We start from the raw sequence: 18,144 nt of genomic DNA on the forward strand, positions 1-18,144 counted from the left end.
GTATCTTTGTCTTGCCCTCCCAACAGAACTGTCAACAAAAAGAACTGCATCGGGCATTATACAGCGGTGTTGGGGAGAAAATAACAAAAAGTAGCAAAACTACAGTACAAACTAGATTTTTTTAGTAGCACAAACAAGTTTTTCAATTAATGAGATACTTTATGAAGTAGTAGTGCTATATAGCAGCTACATTGCTATATATATATTTTTTTATAATATACAGCAAACTGACGGAAGTCACTATATTAAGAAACGTTTAAAAGATAATTAATTTCATTGACAGCCCTATTTAAAAAAAGGCAGTGTCACTACCAACTTTTTATTACTATCTTGTAGTGTAGCTAAACACTTTGAATGGGTAGTTTGACTAGTTTAATTAGCTTGTTAAGTCATCTACCCCAACACTTCTGCATCTACTTATGCTCCGCTTTTAAAATCCCTTTTCTTTTTTAAATCCTAAGTTTCTTAACCTTCATGGCCTTCAATAAATATTTCAACACCTTTCTCTACAGTACGTTTAATTTACATATCTGATACCTCCCATCTTCCCAAGTCTCAAGCCCTCATCAAATGCACCGCTGGAGTCTCCCAGAAGAATCGTGTTTAACCAATCCGTCAACTACAGCTGATATGATACTGCTATTGTAAGAAGGCAGTAAATGTCATTGAGGCAAAGTGTAAAGATTATCCAGGCTCCCATCTGAAAGGGGTTATCTAAATCTCCATATCTTTGTGCTGTTCTTAAAAAGACTTGTGAAAAAGTGAAAGATATCAGCTCTTTCCAGGGGCCGTCCTCATTCAGCATTTGATGTTACCCTGCACAATTTCAAACTCCTGAGGCCAAACCCCCCGTACAACTGTACACTTATGTAACCAACCTAGGTTTCCAGAAACAATCACAGCAAAACAGCAAGAAACTTTAAGGTGCTGGGCTTCACCCCACATTCTTTTTGATATAAAATCTGAGCTCACAGAGGAGTAATGCAATAAAAAAAAAAAAACCCTTCTGAGAGAAAGCTTTAGTCTTTTATCTATAGAAAGGTTAGACTAGAATCACTGCAAAAGCTTCTTTGTATGCACCTGTGGAGTGACATCACTTCCTGGGAAAAACAATACTAGAAGTGAATACCCTTTTATCTACAAAAAAAAATGCTGAAGATGTTACGTTTGTTGATGTAAAAAGTCATACTGTGAATTTCTGGCTTCATTCACGAAAGCAGACTTTAAACTTGTAGTTTTTAGTGGTTAAACTGGTTAAAACTGCTTTTAGAGAAGTTATTATTTTTGAATCATACCTGTTATGGCTGATTTGCAGCTCCCCAAGGAGTTGGTTCTTGAACCACTGATCAAAGTCCACATTGTCAAACAATTCATAAGCAGCTAAACCCACAGCGTTGTAAACTGCAAAGAAACAAATGATTTTGAAAAAATTACCATTTAATTTTTAATTGAAAAACTGAATGTCAATGTGGCATTATGTACAAAGGAAAAAAATAATGCATGGAAATTGAATGCATTTAATTCAACATGCATAGAGTTTTAAGTCATCTTAAATTTTAAATAAAAAAATAATAGTAAATGTTAAATAATACACAATTTTTACAATATACAGTAATACACGCATACAAAGGATAACATCCATTTTTTTTTTACATTACTAATAGTGCATGCTAAAATAACTTCAATATTTCTTAATTTCACAAGAGAACATGCTTTTTTTTATGTACATTTTTTACATGAGAACTGAGCCAGATTTTTAGTCTCATTTGGACCCCACTGTATTACTGAAGAGAAAGGTGCTGGGTGTGTGACCAGCAATGCATGATGGTACCTGCATCCTTCATGAGCATCTGCACTGGGTCCTCCACATTACTGGGGCCTGAGAGAGAGAAAGCAGGCACTATGATTTTTACAATTTTCAATTTTTTTGTTCCCTCACAATCTGCACACAATGTGCTTTAGGCCTGTTGGGAACATCTAGCACTTTCACACATCTGTAATAACTGTCACTTAACCACTTTGCAAACAGTAGTAAAAGTGGCAGAGCGTGTAATAAAATAACATAAGCAACTAAAACTTTTGTCCCATTTCCCTTAACCAATCAAAATTAGCCATCCCAAAGCGACAATGAGGGGGTGACGCTCCTTATTGTCCATGTATAATTAGAACACAGGAAATGCTCAAGAGAAAAAGAGAATGACACTACTAGGAAATTAACTGAGGGGTCATTATCAGAATTATCCTCTAAATGTGTGCTTTTATAATGATGTTGACTTCACACTATAATGACACATGATTTGCAAAAAATAGCACTTGCGGGGTTGTTGTCATCATTTTAATAAAACATGGTCATTTAAATGTGCTAAACTCAAATTCCAAGCCAAAACACTCAAAGATCCTTATGAATGTCCATAAGAATATTTGTTTAGCACATTATCCTAATTTAATCATCATAGCAAATTTTAATCAACTCATTTACACAGAATGCTCATTAAAATCATTCACTAATTAATTAGCGAGCCAGATCAAAAGCAATGAGAGTGTAACGCTTGTCAGACGGTACTTATATTTGGCTGAAAGTGCTAGCTTAATTGCTCTAAATGGAGCAGTAACGATGGAGCTGTTTTAGCTTAGCGAGGTGTGTTTTATAAAGGTGACATTTGCTCTGCAAGGCTACAATCAAAAAGTCCACATCTAAAGTAAAACCCCAGATGACGTTGTCAGTTTTTCCTCTCAAAAAAGGTAGAGGAAATGCCTCATTTTGGACACAAAAAGAGCTTTGAAGAACTGATGGCATGGCATGTGTCATTTGGTGTCAACCCAGCCTCTCTAAGCTAATGTCAGCAGGTAGCTTTCCATGCTGAAACACTTCAAAAAGGAGTTCTCTAAAAACATGTGGCATCTGGGCACATTTTCAGCACTGCACTTTTGTAGCACACGAGTGCCTTTTCAAAATATTTGACGTGAGAATCTACCATGTTAATTACTATAGATAAAAAGGGACCTGAAGTCTGAACTTTCAAAAAAAAAAAAAAAAAAAAAAAAAATGAATACCTTTTTTCACCGTTTTCTTAACTACTCCTGCTCCAGATATGACATTTCTTTCATTATCATAACATAATGACAGTTCATTTAACCAGTGAGTTTCATTTAATCAGCACATTAAAAGCTTTGACTTGATTAATTCATTCACTGTGTCCTTGAATGCCAGGAGTCAAGCATGAAAATGCTCACTTTTTCTATTTAATAAAGCATAATGAATCTCCATCCTTGCAGGAAAAAAGCAACAACTTAAACCAGGAATAACCAAGTCATAGCTGGTTTAAGCCACTCTACAATCTTTAAAACAGAACAGCCTAACCAGCTTGGCAATTAGTTATGGTTGAATCGCCCCAACCATTTTTATATAAAAAAAAATAACAAATAAATTACAAAATTCAAGAAAATACCAAATAACTATATAAAATTCATATCCAAGTCAAATTTAACCAAGAGCTGTTTATAGAAAACCATTAAATATCAACAAACAATACATAAATGAAGTGTCTCCACAAACTAGCACCATATTTTATTATACACTTATGTAAAATTATTCTTAAAGAACTAATTTAATTTGATAGAGTAATATTTACCAACTCATCAAATAAAACCAACCTTGAAGATTCTGCACCATCTCTAGAAGTACCGGTGTCAAAGTTTGACTGTAGTTGTGGAAAATGTCCAAGAAAAGCACTTCTGTGCACGGCTGTAAAGATATTGATTAAAACAGAGAACACGATGTGACAAAGGAATCAGGAAGCATTCAATACAGGAACAATATTTAAACCCATCAACATAAACATGAAAAGAAAATCACTGGGTTTTCCATGGTATCCATCACTCTTGCTGATACAATCAATAGTTTGCATTGAAGTGGGGGTCAGGGTGCTAGACCTGACTCAGTGGACTTCAGCATCTATTAAAGGCTGGGACACTGACATCCCAGGGTCAAATATCACCAAGCTCAACCATCACCACACGTGTCAAATCATATGTTCTATGCCTTCAGGAAATCTGACATAATCAATACAGTTCAAAACTAAATCAATAAGGGCAGGTACCTGGACTGGCTATGGATGATCACAAGAGAAAAGACTTCATTCTGGATTGGACTGGAGGTTTGGAAGACTTCAGATATTTAGCTTCTATCAAATAGGGTTGCACAATCAAATAAAAACCAAAACTGCGGTATGGCTTAGTGCAATTATTAAAACAGAAAGGTTGCTATTTAATTAATTCAGTATATATGCACTGAATGATTCAGAGTGAGGCACAGCACAGCAGCTGATAATCCAGTGTTTTCCGTGTCTCAGAGTGGCTCGGGTCACAGTAAATGCTGCTCTACAACAACTCATCTCTACATCTGCTCTGAGTTTGGGTCGCTTAGAATTGCATTGGGGACACAACAAGCGCTAACCATCTTTCCATTCTCGTAATGAGAAACACTTATAAATCAATTGTTGTCAACAAAAGAGAACCTTTGGGACCCCCATGCATTTTTCCGCCAAAATAAAAGCCTGACAGCATAAAACTGGAAAAAGAAAACTTAAAAAGCCACAAATGTTAGTATTACAATTTTACAGTTGTAAAACCAGATAAATACATTATTATTATTACTACATTTCAGGACACTTAAGGACATCATCATCACTATTGTTTATTTACAATGCTTATTATTGTTTGTTTATTTATTTATACTGCCAAAACAGGGCTCCAAACAAAAAAATCGAGTAAGGAGCCATTGGCTCCTATAAGAAAAAACTTAGGAGCCAAATAATTTTTTTAGCTGCCACAGAATAAACGTGTTTTATTTATTTTACGATTATTATTATCTATTTATTTACATTTTAACATTTAAATCATACTGTCATGTGTTTATGTCTTATCTTTTCTTGACTTTATCAGCATTTTAATCCATCTTGTAGATGACCTGGGAACTAAGGTTCACTTAAAGTGGGAACTAAATGTCTTTTCCAGCTTGAAATCTACAGTCACAAAGAATTGTTCATTACAGAGTCTGTACCAGTATCATGGAGCAGAAGCATCACTTGGGCTCCTCCTACATGAGACATTTCAGTAAGTTGTACTGCAGGATCTCTGATAAAATAGCCTACCTTTTGATGTTAATTCATGTTCATTATGTACTATATTAGTAAAGAGAAAGATTAAATGGGTTCACTTGCCCTTGACGTGAGGCGCTAAAGCGACCGCGCCTGCTGCATTAAGGAGCGCCAAAAAACTGTATTGTTTGAATTTCGTTATGAATTCGGAATAATTTTAAAGCTGGTACTTTTTATTAAAAAGTGACAAAGCACAGAGCTTTTTGCGATTAATGGACGGAGTTGCACTTCAAATAATGAAGTTCACGCATTAAAAGAACACAGACCAAGATCTGTTTAGAAGAAGCCATATTAGTAATTATTATAAACGAAATTGTTAACGATATTGCCAATATCCACACAGATGACAGCTTTACCGGTTCTAGTTTGTTCAAGTTGTGCTGTATTTTCTGCACTTTCTCTTCTTCCGTCTCCGTCATTTCTCTCTCGCTGCACAGTGGAGCTGTTTTATCAACTGTGTGCGTCAACTGATGTGCGGCAGAGATGAGGACTGTCTGAAACTCTCTTTTTCATTAAAAATGCGCATCGTCTCAGTTTAATACGTGAACATAACAAAAGATTTGATCGCAAAACAATTAGGAAAAAAGGCATTACATTCAAATTTTTAAGTAATAACGTAAACATATACCCAGATAGCAATAACACTCGGGCTGATTCTGGGTGAAATGCGTCTCTGTCGGTTCAGTCTCGGCATCGGTGAGAAGATAATGGGCCAGAGCCACGCCAACTCTACAAAACACTTCTGGCTGACAGACAGCTTTTTCTCTATGGGCCGATCTCGGCTGAAAGCTGTTGTACAAGCGGCAGGTCCACACTCGGTGTAGTTGTGTGTATTAACCTTCGGCCCAAGTTCGTTTCATCACAGACGGGGCGCTGCTAGAATGAAGCAAATCATCCGCCTGAGAAAACTTTTTTGGCGGTTAAATCCTGAGGAGCTTTCGGCGGGTAGTCACCAGTGGCGACCTCAGCAAAAACGTCACTCGCAAATTAATATTAACAGTTGCAAATGCTACTGTTTTAGTCGCAGTTTGGAGCCCTGCAAAATATTGCAATTTGATTGGATGCAATCTTACAGAGCTTTTGAAATGAACGACAAAAGTGTTTTCTTTCTTTTTTTTTTTTTTTAAATGAAGCCTTTGTTTAAACTGAGTTGAGATCCACTTCTTTGGCTGATGTGCAACATTCACACTGCTTATAAATACTTGCACTCAGAGGACAAGAAAAACTACTGTCATTCCAAACCCTTAAAAGCTCAGCTCGTCTTGGGAACACAATTTAAGATATTTTGGATGAAAACCTGGAGGCTTGAGACTGTCCCATAGACTGTCAAGTAAATAACAGTGTCAAGGTCCAGGAAAGGTATGAAAGTCATCGTCAGAATACTCCATCTGCCGTCAGACCCACAAGGATGCGCTGTTTTATAACAAAAAACGGATGACACAGAAGAGCATACACAGCATACAGTGATAATGAGAGACACAGAGGAGACTGCTGACAAAGGAATTATTGAAAAAAGTTTATTCTTCGCTTACAAAAAGTGTTTCCGCCGCTTCGTATAACCCAGATTGCAGATGGAGTATTCTGAAGACCTTTAACCTTTAAACCCAATACATAATTAAGACATTCCCTTTCAAAATTACCTGAAGGTGAAATTATTCCACAGCATCTTTTACTGAGTAAATGACAAATGTGATGTAAAATGCTACCCTTGCTTGAGGTTATAAGTTTAGTCAGTCAATGTCATTTTAAAGCCAGGACATAAAAGCCACATTAAGTAGGCAGCCAGATGTAATGCAAATTAAGTCACATGAGGGCAGTAACAAATGACCCTGTAGAGTCATGGCCCCCCTATGTAAATTCCACAGAAATGAGACAGACACCTGATACCTTTTAACTCAGTCACTTTGCATTTACTGACACTTCGGTTGACCTTGGAATACATCTCTCTGTAAGGTGGTGTACCAAAAGACGAGTAAATGGAAATCTTCAATATGATACTTTACATTTCAGCCTTTAAACCATTTTTAAGAAAATGGATGAGTCAAAAGTATTTATTATTATATTGAATTAAACAATTATAATCAATAAAATATTATATCAATTAAATAATATAAATAAGGGGTATGTGATATTGACAAAAAAGGATATCTCGAAATTTTCTGGGATTTTATCGATAAAGGTAATTAGATAATATTTAGCTATAGAGTGTGTTATTGTGCTGATATCTTATCTCTTATTGTGCTAACAGCTTTTTTACGCTGGGCTTCGGGCCAATTTTCACATCATAGTTCAGACGCGGGCCGGGCCTCCTGCCAGTTTTAGACTTCTCCTTACTTTTATATTTTAGACATCCATCAATTAGAGATGAAAAAAATATTGCAGCGCAGGTGGAAACAACTACCCGAATGTCAAGAGCGGCTCGACGGTGTTTAGTGTCCCACAGTTGAAGAAATAGAGCAAAAACAGGAAATACGGTGTCTAAAACATAAGTCTCTTAATATTAACTCACTGTTTACTGATCTGTTGTATAAAATCAATATCACATTTGTAATCATGCTGACTTTTGGAGAAAAAAAAGGCACTCTTCGTGTGATATTAACTATATGAAATGATATAAATATATACATTTCTGCCCCATATCTTGAAGTATGTGATAATTCTTAATGCATTTTAATAGAGTGACTCATGCAGTGAAAGAACACACTATAAATGCGCACGCACGCAACTAGTCTAACCTGCTAGACTTCATCACATAATATATGCGCGCACTCTGTAGCCGTTTTGTTTGCTTTTCGCGATATACTGGATAATATTAAATCCCACATAGTTAAAACAACAATTGCGATATTACTGCAGAATTTGCAGACCACATCGCACACCCTATACTTTTAGATTTTGATAATGCATTGTCTTCTTATTGATCAGTTCACATTTAAAGCTCTGCGTGTTTGCAGGGTAAAAACATGGGTCGATTTTCACATTGGTCTGAACTCTGAACAAAACAACAGTTTTATTGAAAATGCTCATTCATTCTGCCAGAAGGTGGAGCGTTTGGTAGAAATATAACAGTTTCCCCATTAACAGCTGTACACAAAGCAGCAGCACCGGACTTTGAACGTGCAGCGCTCGTGTTTATATAATAAAATAAAAACGCTAGCCTTTTGAAGTTTAATCGTCACATTCAGCCATATCGCAATTCTGGTCTTTCCGTCCCCAAATTTAAAACCTCTTGAAATCATAATTAAGACTTGCCTGTACAATTTAAGACTTTTTAAGGTCTTAAGTTTGATAAAACTAAATTAAGACTTTAAGACCCCCGGAAACCCTGATTTTATGAAAAGAGTCACTTACCCGCAAACTATACTTCCAGGAGTCACCGCCTGTCTCTTCCACAGCTGAAGAAAGAAACAATGTTAAACACAACTTGTCACAACATATATCATGCTGATTTAAAATGATAATTCACCTGAAAATAAAAATTCAGCCAGTTATTTATCTTCATGTCATTACAAACCATACAGCTTTGTTGAAGAATGTCCTGTCCACTCTTTTTAATATAATGGGTCTGAAGGGGGACTAAGGCTGTCGAGCTTCAAAAAGCAAAATCATTGTACTCGTGCAAAATATTCCAGTACTTTGTGACAAACAGAGAAAGATTTTAGTCATCATTTACTAAAAATCTTTAACTGAATCACTGAGTCAGTGAGCTGAATTTTTCTCATGAATGGACCATTTTTATGATTCTTTTACAGTGCTTCGTTGTTATTTTGGAGCTTCACAGTCACAGTCCTATTTCATTTTCATTATATTGACAAGAGAGAAAAAGATATTCTTCAAAACCGATCTTTTATGTTCCATGTAAGAAAAAAAAAAAAAGGCTGAGAAAAGAAATGAGGGTCATTAAATAACCATTATTTTAACCTTCACAACTTCTATCATTCAGGCACGCTCTCTCAGAAACCCTATCCTGGTTGTTTCACCCCACAGATGTGGCAGGTTTCTCTCTACCCATGATCCAATCAAAGAGTAGGTCATTTAAAATGATGTCACGTCCTCTATCATCTCTAGTCACCTTATATTCCTAAGGGTTGGTCAACAACAGGCCAGAACAATTCCGTCTGCTGCAGAGTCACTAAATTAATCGCAATTATACAGCCTTGACAGCAGGACCCCTGGACGAATCACTGGCATTCCCAACACCAGAAACAAATCACTGGACCATGACAATATGGATTAGAAAATGACACAAACAAAGTACACCAAGGGATTTTAAATTACTGTACGCTTCAAAACCCATTTCCTTGAAAGGAATTACATGTGTTAAATTACTGCAGCAGGTATGGTTCAGCATCTCTGGGCATAACACTACACAGGGCTCAGTTAACTGACAGGAAAGGTCAGCTTCTTGACTTCAAGTTCATGGGTAGTACATCTGTTGTCATAGCTACTTTCAGGTTATGCTGTCCCCTTCCTTTTAGACATACTGAGCCATATATGGTCATCATTTATGAACACCTGTAACAGTACAGTTCAGTTTGTTGTTCTAAAATGTAGAAAAGAACAGCCTGTGGGATTTTACATTGGCAAATTTCAATGTTCTGGTAAATTAAGGTCTGTGGTTCATAATGTTTTTAAGCAACAAATTACACAGTTCTAAGAATATATTTATATATGTGCAATCGCATTTTATATAAATGACTATAGTTAATTTTAAATGGCATTAATGCTTATTAAATTTGACATTATAAGTTCCTTCTATTGAACCTAATAATTATACAAAGACTTTTTAAATGATACCTACAAAACACTGTTTATAATGAAATACTTGAATTGATAGCCCTAATAAATTAAATGCATGTATAATATTTTGCATAGATAAGTATATATATTTAATATTATACTCTTTTACATTTGATATTTATATTTACACACACATACACACACACACATATATATATATATATATATATATACATATATATATATATATATATATATATATATATATATATATATATATATATATATATATATATATATATATAAAAATTTGTGACCTAGGTGTTAGTGCACATGCCCTGCCATGTCCAGCTGTGGCTCTCATCGACATGTTTCTGAGACAAAAATTCACACATAACATACTCCTCCTCTCTACTGTCTTTCTGATTACAAATGGCAAACAGCCTAGAAAAATAAAAACAAAACGTTTCACAGCTTTAGACATGTTTCTGAGCTCATAATTCACATTTACCAAAACTCTCTGGGTCTTCTTCCCACATGGTTAGCTCTTCTTCTGTCAGCAGAAAGTATTTGGATACCAGTCTCCTGCCAATCTCCGTCAGCGTTTGGTGTGTGAAGAATGCAGTCTTAATTTTATGTGCCTCCAGGTTCTCTGGCTTACTGTCTGCAATGTATATTGCAACATCACTTTAATATACAATTATGCATACAGTAATGTTCAAGATATTAGTTCATTCATTAAAACGTCTAATGTGCTCCTACAGTCCATTAGTAAGGCAATAATAAAACAGGAGGCATTTTACTTTAATATCTATCTAGGGAACCTCAGTTATGACTGAACAGCTAGATTTCATTATGAAACATCTCATCCATTCACTTTTGCCCTCTACTATCTCAGAAATGCCCTTGATGTGTTTAAAGGCTGTTATCCATTTCCTATTGGAATAAGCTAGAACTTTAGAATGGAGGCATGCCATGCCAAAGACATTATGCTGCTTACCTTCAATGTTCTTGGCCGGTTTGTAGGCTTCATTTTTGACGATCATCTTGATAAGATTCATGCACTGTACAATAAAACGCTCAAAAACAACTCCCTCGCCAACCTCTGTGAACACGTAGCTGACCGCGAACTCCAGCGAACGTTGAATAAGAGGGATGAAAGGCCACGGGTGATATTCCAGGAAGTCCAGCAGCTAGTAGAGAGCATAAGAGACTTTGTTAAAACACAGTTCAGGAGTAAGGCTCAGCCCACAACATCTCAAGTACAAGTGCCCAGATTATTTCCTTTGCCCTCTAACTGACTGAACTTTAAGACTTACAACTTTGGTGAACAAAATGATGGTCTTCTCAAGCTTCTCCCTGCAAAGACTGCCTGGTCCAAATTGCCGGCCTGCAAATAGTAGATGGAAAGACTGTAAAAATGCTTTGGGTTCTTTGTATAAAAATTAAAAAAAAATCTGTCATTATTTACTCACCCACATGTTTAAAAGCTTTTGGAGCTGCCAAGCTCCAAAATGACAAAAAGCACCATAAAGGTGGTCCATATGACTACACTTTTTATGTTTCACAGAAGTAAGTAATACATTTAGGTTTGGAACAGCATGAAGGTGAGTAAATTAGGGGTAAACCAATTATCGGCGATGATATTAAGCATTTTTATGGTTATCGGTATCGGTCATTTTCTAAGCCGATTTGCCAATAAAATATTTTAAAAGCATTTAAAGAAAGTTTTTGTCAGAGCCTTTGTTATTCTTATTTTTGACATTAATTTTAATTTTTGCACAAGTCACTTTTATTGGTTCAAAATATCGGTTATTAGTCTACTTGTTCTGTAATCGTCATTGGCCCTGTGGCTAAATTAGTCAAACGAAAGCCAAAAATACTAATCTGTTTCCTTACAAGTCAACACTCAGGACAGTGTGATAGAGCAGGGTAACCTTTCAAAGGGATTGAGCATCAATTTCTCGGTGCAGAGAGAAATGAAGAAATGAATAGAACCCAAAACGCCTGGATTATTTGGGGGACCTTATCTGGCCCAGAGTTGATATTTCACATTCCGTTTGCTCATAAGCTAAGTCTCTCATCCACGCTGAAATACCAACAGGCCGAATGGAACCTGACCTGCGGCCCAGCCAGGAGAACATATTGCCTGTGATATCACCAGTAGATAACAGCTTGCTTCTGTCTCATCTGATGATATATAACACATGCAACGATGAGGCTGGGAAAAGCAGGGCATAGTGTCTCCAAGTGAAACCATGCAGACATGGCATTATTGTATTTTGCTGGAGCAGAAATTTGAAGTGGTGATCTTTCAAAAATAAATTAGTTCGGCCTTTGACTATGCACTCTATATTCAAGCAGTAAAGAATTCCAGTCCGTCAGAATTAACCTTGTGATCTCAAGCAGAAATATCTAAAGTTATTTTCGTACAAATCCTTTTGCACATATAATACTATTTTCGATTAAGCTACAGAAAAGATAATATTGAAGTATAAGGAACCAGTAATATTTCAAAATCCACAGCTTTTTATTCAAATTTATTTAATAGTGATAAAAAAAAAAAAACTGTAGATGGGACAATGACTTAAACTGACATTCAAAAATGAACAGGAATATTTTTTTTTTCTACACTCAATATCATTTAACTTAACTCTGTGACATGAAAACATGGCTGTTATCTCTAGATAGCCTGAGGATTAAAAACTTGAGCTTTAAATCAAATCTTTATTTCTCCTAAATGGTTGTTCCTTTAAATCCAATTGTGCTACAATACAATAGAATACAATAGCACTTTATTTTCCAAATGGGAACAACTTTGAAAAACATGTTGATATCACTTGACTATTTAAAGCTACCTGCTTTATCTCAGTACCCTCCTATTATTGGATATTTTTACTGACAAAATGAATTAATCCTGGTTGAGTGCAAATAGCACATTTTACAATGGCACCAGTAAGCTAATGCATCTTAACAACTAATAAATGTACACCACATTCAAAAGTCTGTGGTCAGAAAGTTTATTTTTTTTAAGTAATATTTTTATTCAGTAAGTATTTATTAAAGTGCACAAAAGTGACAACAAAGACTTCTAAGATTTCCATTTCAAATAAATGCCGTTCTTCTGAACTTACTATTCACGAAAGAATTTTGAAAATAATGTATTAGGTTTCCACAAAAATGAGCAACTGTTTTCAACATTGATAATGATAAGAAATGCCTGAGCAGCAAATCAGCATATAAGAATGATTTCTAAAGGATCATGTGATACTGAAGCCTGGCGTAATGATGCTGAAGATTCAGCTTTGTCATCACAGGAATAAATTAAATTTAAAAATATACTGAAATATAAATGGAGACTTGGTGAGCATAAGAGACTTGTCAAAAACAAAAAAATTACAGCCCCCAAACAAGTTACTTCTGTTTACATCAGAAGATTTACTAAGCCATAAAAATGTTTGTCGATAAAAAAAAAAAAAAAAAAAAAAATAAAAAAAAAAAATAAAACATAATCCTAAAAACAGTTTTACACTATTGGAATTAGAATGTGAAAAGCATGTAATACTTACAGCATTCTAGAAACTGCTTCAACCGCTCAAAGACTGCATTGAGGAAGCCCTAGAGAAGCAGACAGAGACAGTAAATGAAACATCGGTATCAGGTGTGGTTGGCGACCACGGTGCTATTGGTGCTGGCAACATCTAGGTTTTCTTAAGTCATGATGAAGGCAGATTTGGCAGGAAGCCCCAAGCAATCTTAACTCAGGCTGGGGAAGGACAGGCTGTTTACGTGGAGTGTCGGAGGAGAGATTTAGAGAGTGCCTGCTATCCAAGATACAATCCTAGAACGGTCGTTAAATATATGGAACCAGTTTGATCAACACGGGGCACAAGTAACACTAAGCTGGCAGATGGAAATTTCTGCACCACAAACAGTAAATTACAGCAGTAAATTTGCTCTTAACACTAAAACCTTGCAGTCTATAAATAACGGGATTGACTGTTATTGTAGCTGTATAAATGAAATGAAAATGCTACTGTGTGTACTTTAACGTACATTCAATTTCTTTATGCCTTAAGATAAACTAAACACACACACTAAGCAGGAGCTATTAGACAAAACATGCTCATTTTCAATCCCCTGCAACATCAAACACAGACAACATTCAAGTATGATGAAATATGAACGACGACATTAAAGTCCAAGAGTCTCCAGAGAGAATGAGAGTTATAGCCCTGCCGGGAGAACACCATGTTTATGTAGCTTGGCAGTTGATTGATAGCTGAAGGCAGCAGCTCATTGAAAATATTCTCTTTTGAGTTGTCTTACCTCCAGAATGGATCAATAATGGTGCTATCATCATCTCCTTTACCGCAACTAATAAGCTCAAATTCAAAATGTCAGTGGCACAGCCTCCAAAGACACAGCGTCCTGACAGTCTAACAGATAGACTGCCGGATCAAGGGTTGAACAGATAAACTTAGAATAAAAATGGGATCTTTTTTAAAGCAGAAAGGGAAGAAATGGGTACGTCAAATTCATTTTGAATATACTGTGAATATTTAATATATCACCCAGCACTACTATAAAGACATCCCTATGTTCTATATATAGACAGTATGCGCGTATATGAAGCTATCCTAACTGTCCTTTGAGACTAACAAACACATTTTAAAGCTCAGCATACCATTTATTACATGAAATCTTCTCTGCATTGTTACACTATACTATCAACGCTACAAAACTTTTTCTTTGACTCATTGTTTTCTACCAATTTCAGTGTTTTCAAAGACTCATTAAGGTTTAGGAAGGATTGCATCATTGTAATGTGAAAATTAGCTCTGATAAGCCAGCTCCCACAGATGCATTAAAAGATGAAGGCACCATATGGGCTTCCTGCAGAGGCTGGCTGCACTTCTGCGTGTGCTTTGTGCCGGCAAATTCTCCTTGCATTCAGATTACATCGTGACAAAACTCTCATTTAACCTATTTATATACAACAAAGTGAACAAATAAATCACTATTATTTTGCACATGTCAACACAAGGCACAAAATGTTGTGTTTCAAGGAGAGATATTCTAAGGTTTAATGCACAACTAACGCAGGACATATGTAATGCATTACATATTCACACTGACCTGTTTTTTTTTTCCTCAAGCTTCATCTTCCACTTGAGAATGAGCCTCTCATTTAGGTGCAATGATTTATTTTTAATGTCATAAACCTCAGGTTGATTATCCTTGCAAACAACTACTCAATTTTCACAATTTAACCCGTTCTTCAATTTAACCAATTTAACCCTTTCTTCAAAATGAGTTTTTATGGGTGCAGAAGTGTGATTAAAAAGTGTGATGATAAAATTTGAACAAAAGAAAACATCAGCTCTGATTTTGAGATCACATCTGATCAAGCAGTAAGTAAATGAGAAACAAAACCGTTTTTGCTATAATATATGAATTATGATAGACCATATTTTATTGTTTGAACTATTCAAGAACTCACCATGACTTCCATGTTGTTATGTGGCTCAATGAATCCATGCACAGTAAGCTTCCGAAGAACTGCAAGTAGAACAAATAAAAATATATAACAATTGTAACTTAATAAATGTTGTTTTTGTCACACTAATTAAATTTCATTGCTTAGAATGAGTAATACAAATAAGAAAAGTGTGTATGGTAGTATATACAAGCATTTTACAAGAGGCAGAAGAAAAGCTTTAAAATGCCCCTATTATGCCATTTTTAAGGTTCCTAATATTGTTTTAGAAGTGTCCTACAATATGTTTAGATGCATGAAAGGTCAAAACAGTTTCGTTTTCTCAAAATATGCATTTAATATCACCTCATTTTGCGATGATTCTCAAATGATTCGTTCGAAGCAGTTCGAAGATTCAGTCTCTCTAAACCCCTCTTTTTCGTGAGCCTACTCTGCTCTGATTAGTCAGATGGCCCAGAAAATTTTGTCATTAATCACTTACCCCCATGTTGTTCCAAACCTGTAAAAGCTTCGTTCGTCTTAGGAACACAATTTAAGATATTTTGGATGAAAACTTGGAGGCAAAAAGTATTCTCGTCGCTTCATAACGTTACAGTTGAACCACTGATGGCAGATGGAGTATTCTGATGACAACTTTCATACCTTTTCTGGACCTTGACACTGTTATTTACTTGGCAGTTTATGGGACAGTCACAGGCCTCCCGGTTTTCATCCAAAATATCTTAAATTGTGTTCCGAAGACGAACAAAGCTTTTACGGGTTTGGAACGACATGGGGGTAAGTGATTAATGACAAAATTTTCATTTTGGGGTGGAGTATCCCTTTAAAGCTGCAATTGTAACATTTGCATTAAAAATAAGTAAATAAAAAGGAAAGATGACAGAAATAAGAAGGAAAGAAACACTACAAGTAATATGGGATATGCCGGTATCATTTTTTTCTGTTGTGATTAATTGCTTATGCTTTTATCATGGTATACTGTATTATCACGGTATTGATATTTATTTTAAAATAGGTGGTCATTATACAGTATAACAGATTAAATAACTTTATTCTTATAACATTTAAATACAATAAAGCAATACAGAAAAATATATAAAGTTAAAAGTTTTACACAGATTATAGTGCAAAAGAACTATAAAGACCCATAGGTATCACTTTACAATAAGACCTCATAAGTTAACCTTAGTTAATGCATTAACATTCACAATGAGCAATAGCTACATTTGCTACAGAAGTTATTAATCTTTGTTAGAAAATACAAGTCTTATTTCAAGTTAGCTCATTTAATAACACAGTTGCAACTTTAGAATTTAACAACATGTTATTAAATTACCTAAGAATTTGTCATTGGCAGTTTATGTTAACTAATGAATTAACTAATGTTAACTAATGAAGCCCTAATGTAAAGTGTGAATGAACAATAAAGAATCAAAACACTTTCAAACAATATATAGGGCATCTTGTAGTCCAGATTAAAATGAAAAAAATAAAGTTTGAAAATAAATAGCCTAACAATTTGGCACTGTGATGAACACCATGGCAAATACAAAAATATGAATGGCTATTTAAAAATTATTTAAATATGTTTTAGAAAGTAAGCAGCTGCTTCTTATTTATTGGGTTTCCATAAACGGGCTGCATTTTCTGCAGTTTAGCGCCATCTACTGTCAGAGAGTGAATGTGCTTTCACTCAGCGCATCTCTCACGTGCTCCCCCATGTGCTTCTCATGCGTGCTTGTTTACATCAGAGCAGCACACCCCTCTTTCAAGCAGCATACAGCAGTGTTGTGTATTTTAAAAATAAATAGTATTCTTATTATGCATTCCAATTCTAATAATTTTGTAATATATAATTATTCACGGTATTTAGAAGTGCCCACGATAACAATATCGTGCATATTCATTACCGCGATATATCGCATTACTGAATACCAGCACATGTCTACAAATAATATAACAAATATACAAGTTTTCTAATTACCTTTTTTAGGAACCTATTAGAATCAAGTTTTCAAGTAAACATTCAGAAATTGACAAGAAGACTTTTTGGCATTTTATTATTTAGATTTACAGCCCTGATCATTACAAAAATTTAAAAAAATATTTAGACAAATTTGTTCAACATACTAAGAGATATTCATCTACTTTGGGTGCAACCACCTGCTTCTTCCATCTTACCCAAAATATTTTTTTATAATACATTAATGTTAATTGAATGGGTTTGTTTGACAAACAGGCAAATAATTAAAATTAGCAGAATATTTTCAGTTTTAAGCCTAACTCTCTGTTCACGTTCAATTGTGGAGGGCTTTAAGCTACTAAAGTTATCCAGCTGAGAGCAGTGAGTGGTCTGCAACATTAACTCAACCAGTATGTGTGCTTTTATGTATAGCTGCTTAAGTCTGTAATCTGCAGTCGTAGGCTGGGAAATTTTCTAAGAAGCAATGAGCTTTTCAGCATTGGTGTGCGTGTGTGTACCTTTCAGAGAGAGCAGAGTACGCTCCAGGGAGCTAAGAGCAGCCTGTTGGTCTCCTGTGCAGATCTGCTGTAGGAATGTGTCCGTGTGATGATTCCACAGAGAGCAGGCGAAACTATAGATGCTTGATGCCAGCTAAAAAAACAGAAGCACAGTAACAGGGGCTAAATTAGCATTTGGTGAGTTTTTTGGGGGGGGTGTTCAGGGGTATGATATGATTAAACTATTTGGCAGATATGCTTGAAGTCTTCACTGCTTCAGTGCAT

The 18,144-nt window shown here is 35.4% G+C and overlaps 1 protein-coding gene across 2 annotated transcripts in view; it reads right to left on the reverse strand.

Moving 5' to 3' along the window:
- ipo11 (importin 11) overlaps positions 1-18,144 on the reverse strand; it is a 131,905-nt gene that overhangs the window by 86,291 nt on the left and 27,470 nt on the right. For both annotated transcript variants that reach the window (XM_042762477.1, XM_042762476.1), the window contains exons 6-15: positions 17,881-18,013; positions 15,403-15,461; positions 13,469-13,517; positions 11,219-11,289; positions 10,900-11,092; positions 10,411-10,563; positions 8,511-8,554; positions 3,655-3,745; positions 1,832-1,879; positions 1,296-1,401 (exon numbers count right to left, since the gene is read on the reverse strand). In XM_042762477.1, the coding sequence (XP_042618411.1) occupies positions 1,296-1,401; positions 1,832-1,879; positions 3,655-3,745; positions 8,511-8,554; positions 10,411-10,563; positions 10,900-11,092; positions 11,219-11,289; positions 13,469-13,517; positions 15,403-15,461; positions 17,881-18,013 (947 nt within the window). The remainder of the gene's footprint in view (positions 1-1,295; positions 1,402-1,831; positions 1,880-3,654; positions 3,746-8,510; positions 8,555-10,410; positions 10,564-10,899; positions 11,093-11,218; positions 11,290-13,468; positions 13,518-15,402; positions 15,462-17,880; positions 18,014-18,144) is intronic.

Source organism: Cyprinus carpio, chromosome A8, assembly GCF_018340385.1.
Source record: "Cyprinus carpio isolate SPL01 chromosome A8, ASM1834038v1, whole genome shotgun sequence".
NCBI lineage: Eukaryota > Metazoa > Chordata > Actinopteri > Cypriniformes > Cyprinidae > Cyprinus > Cyprinus carpio.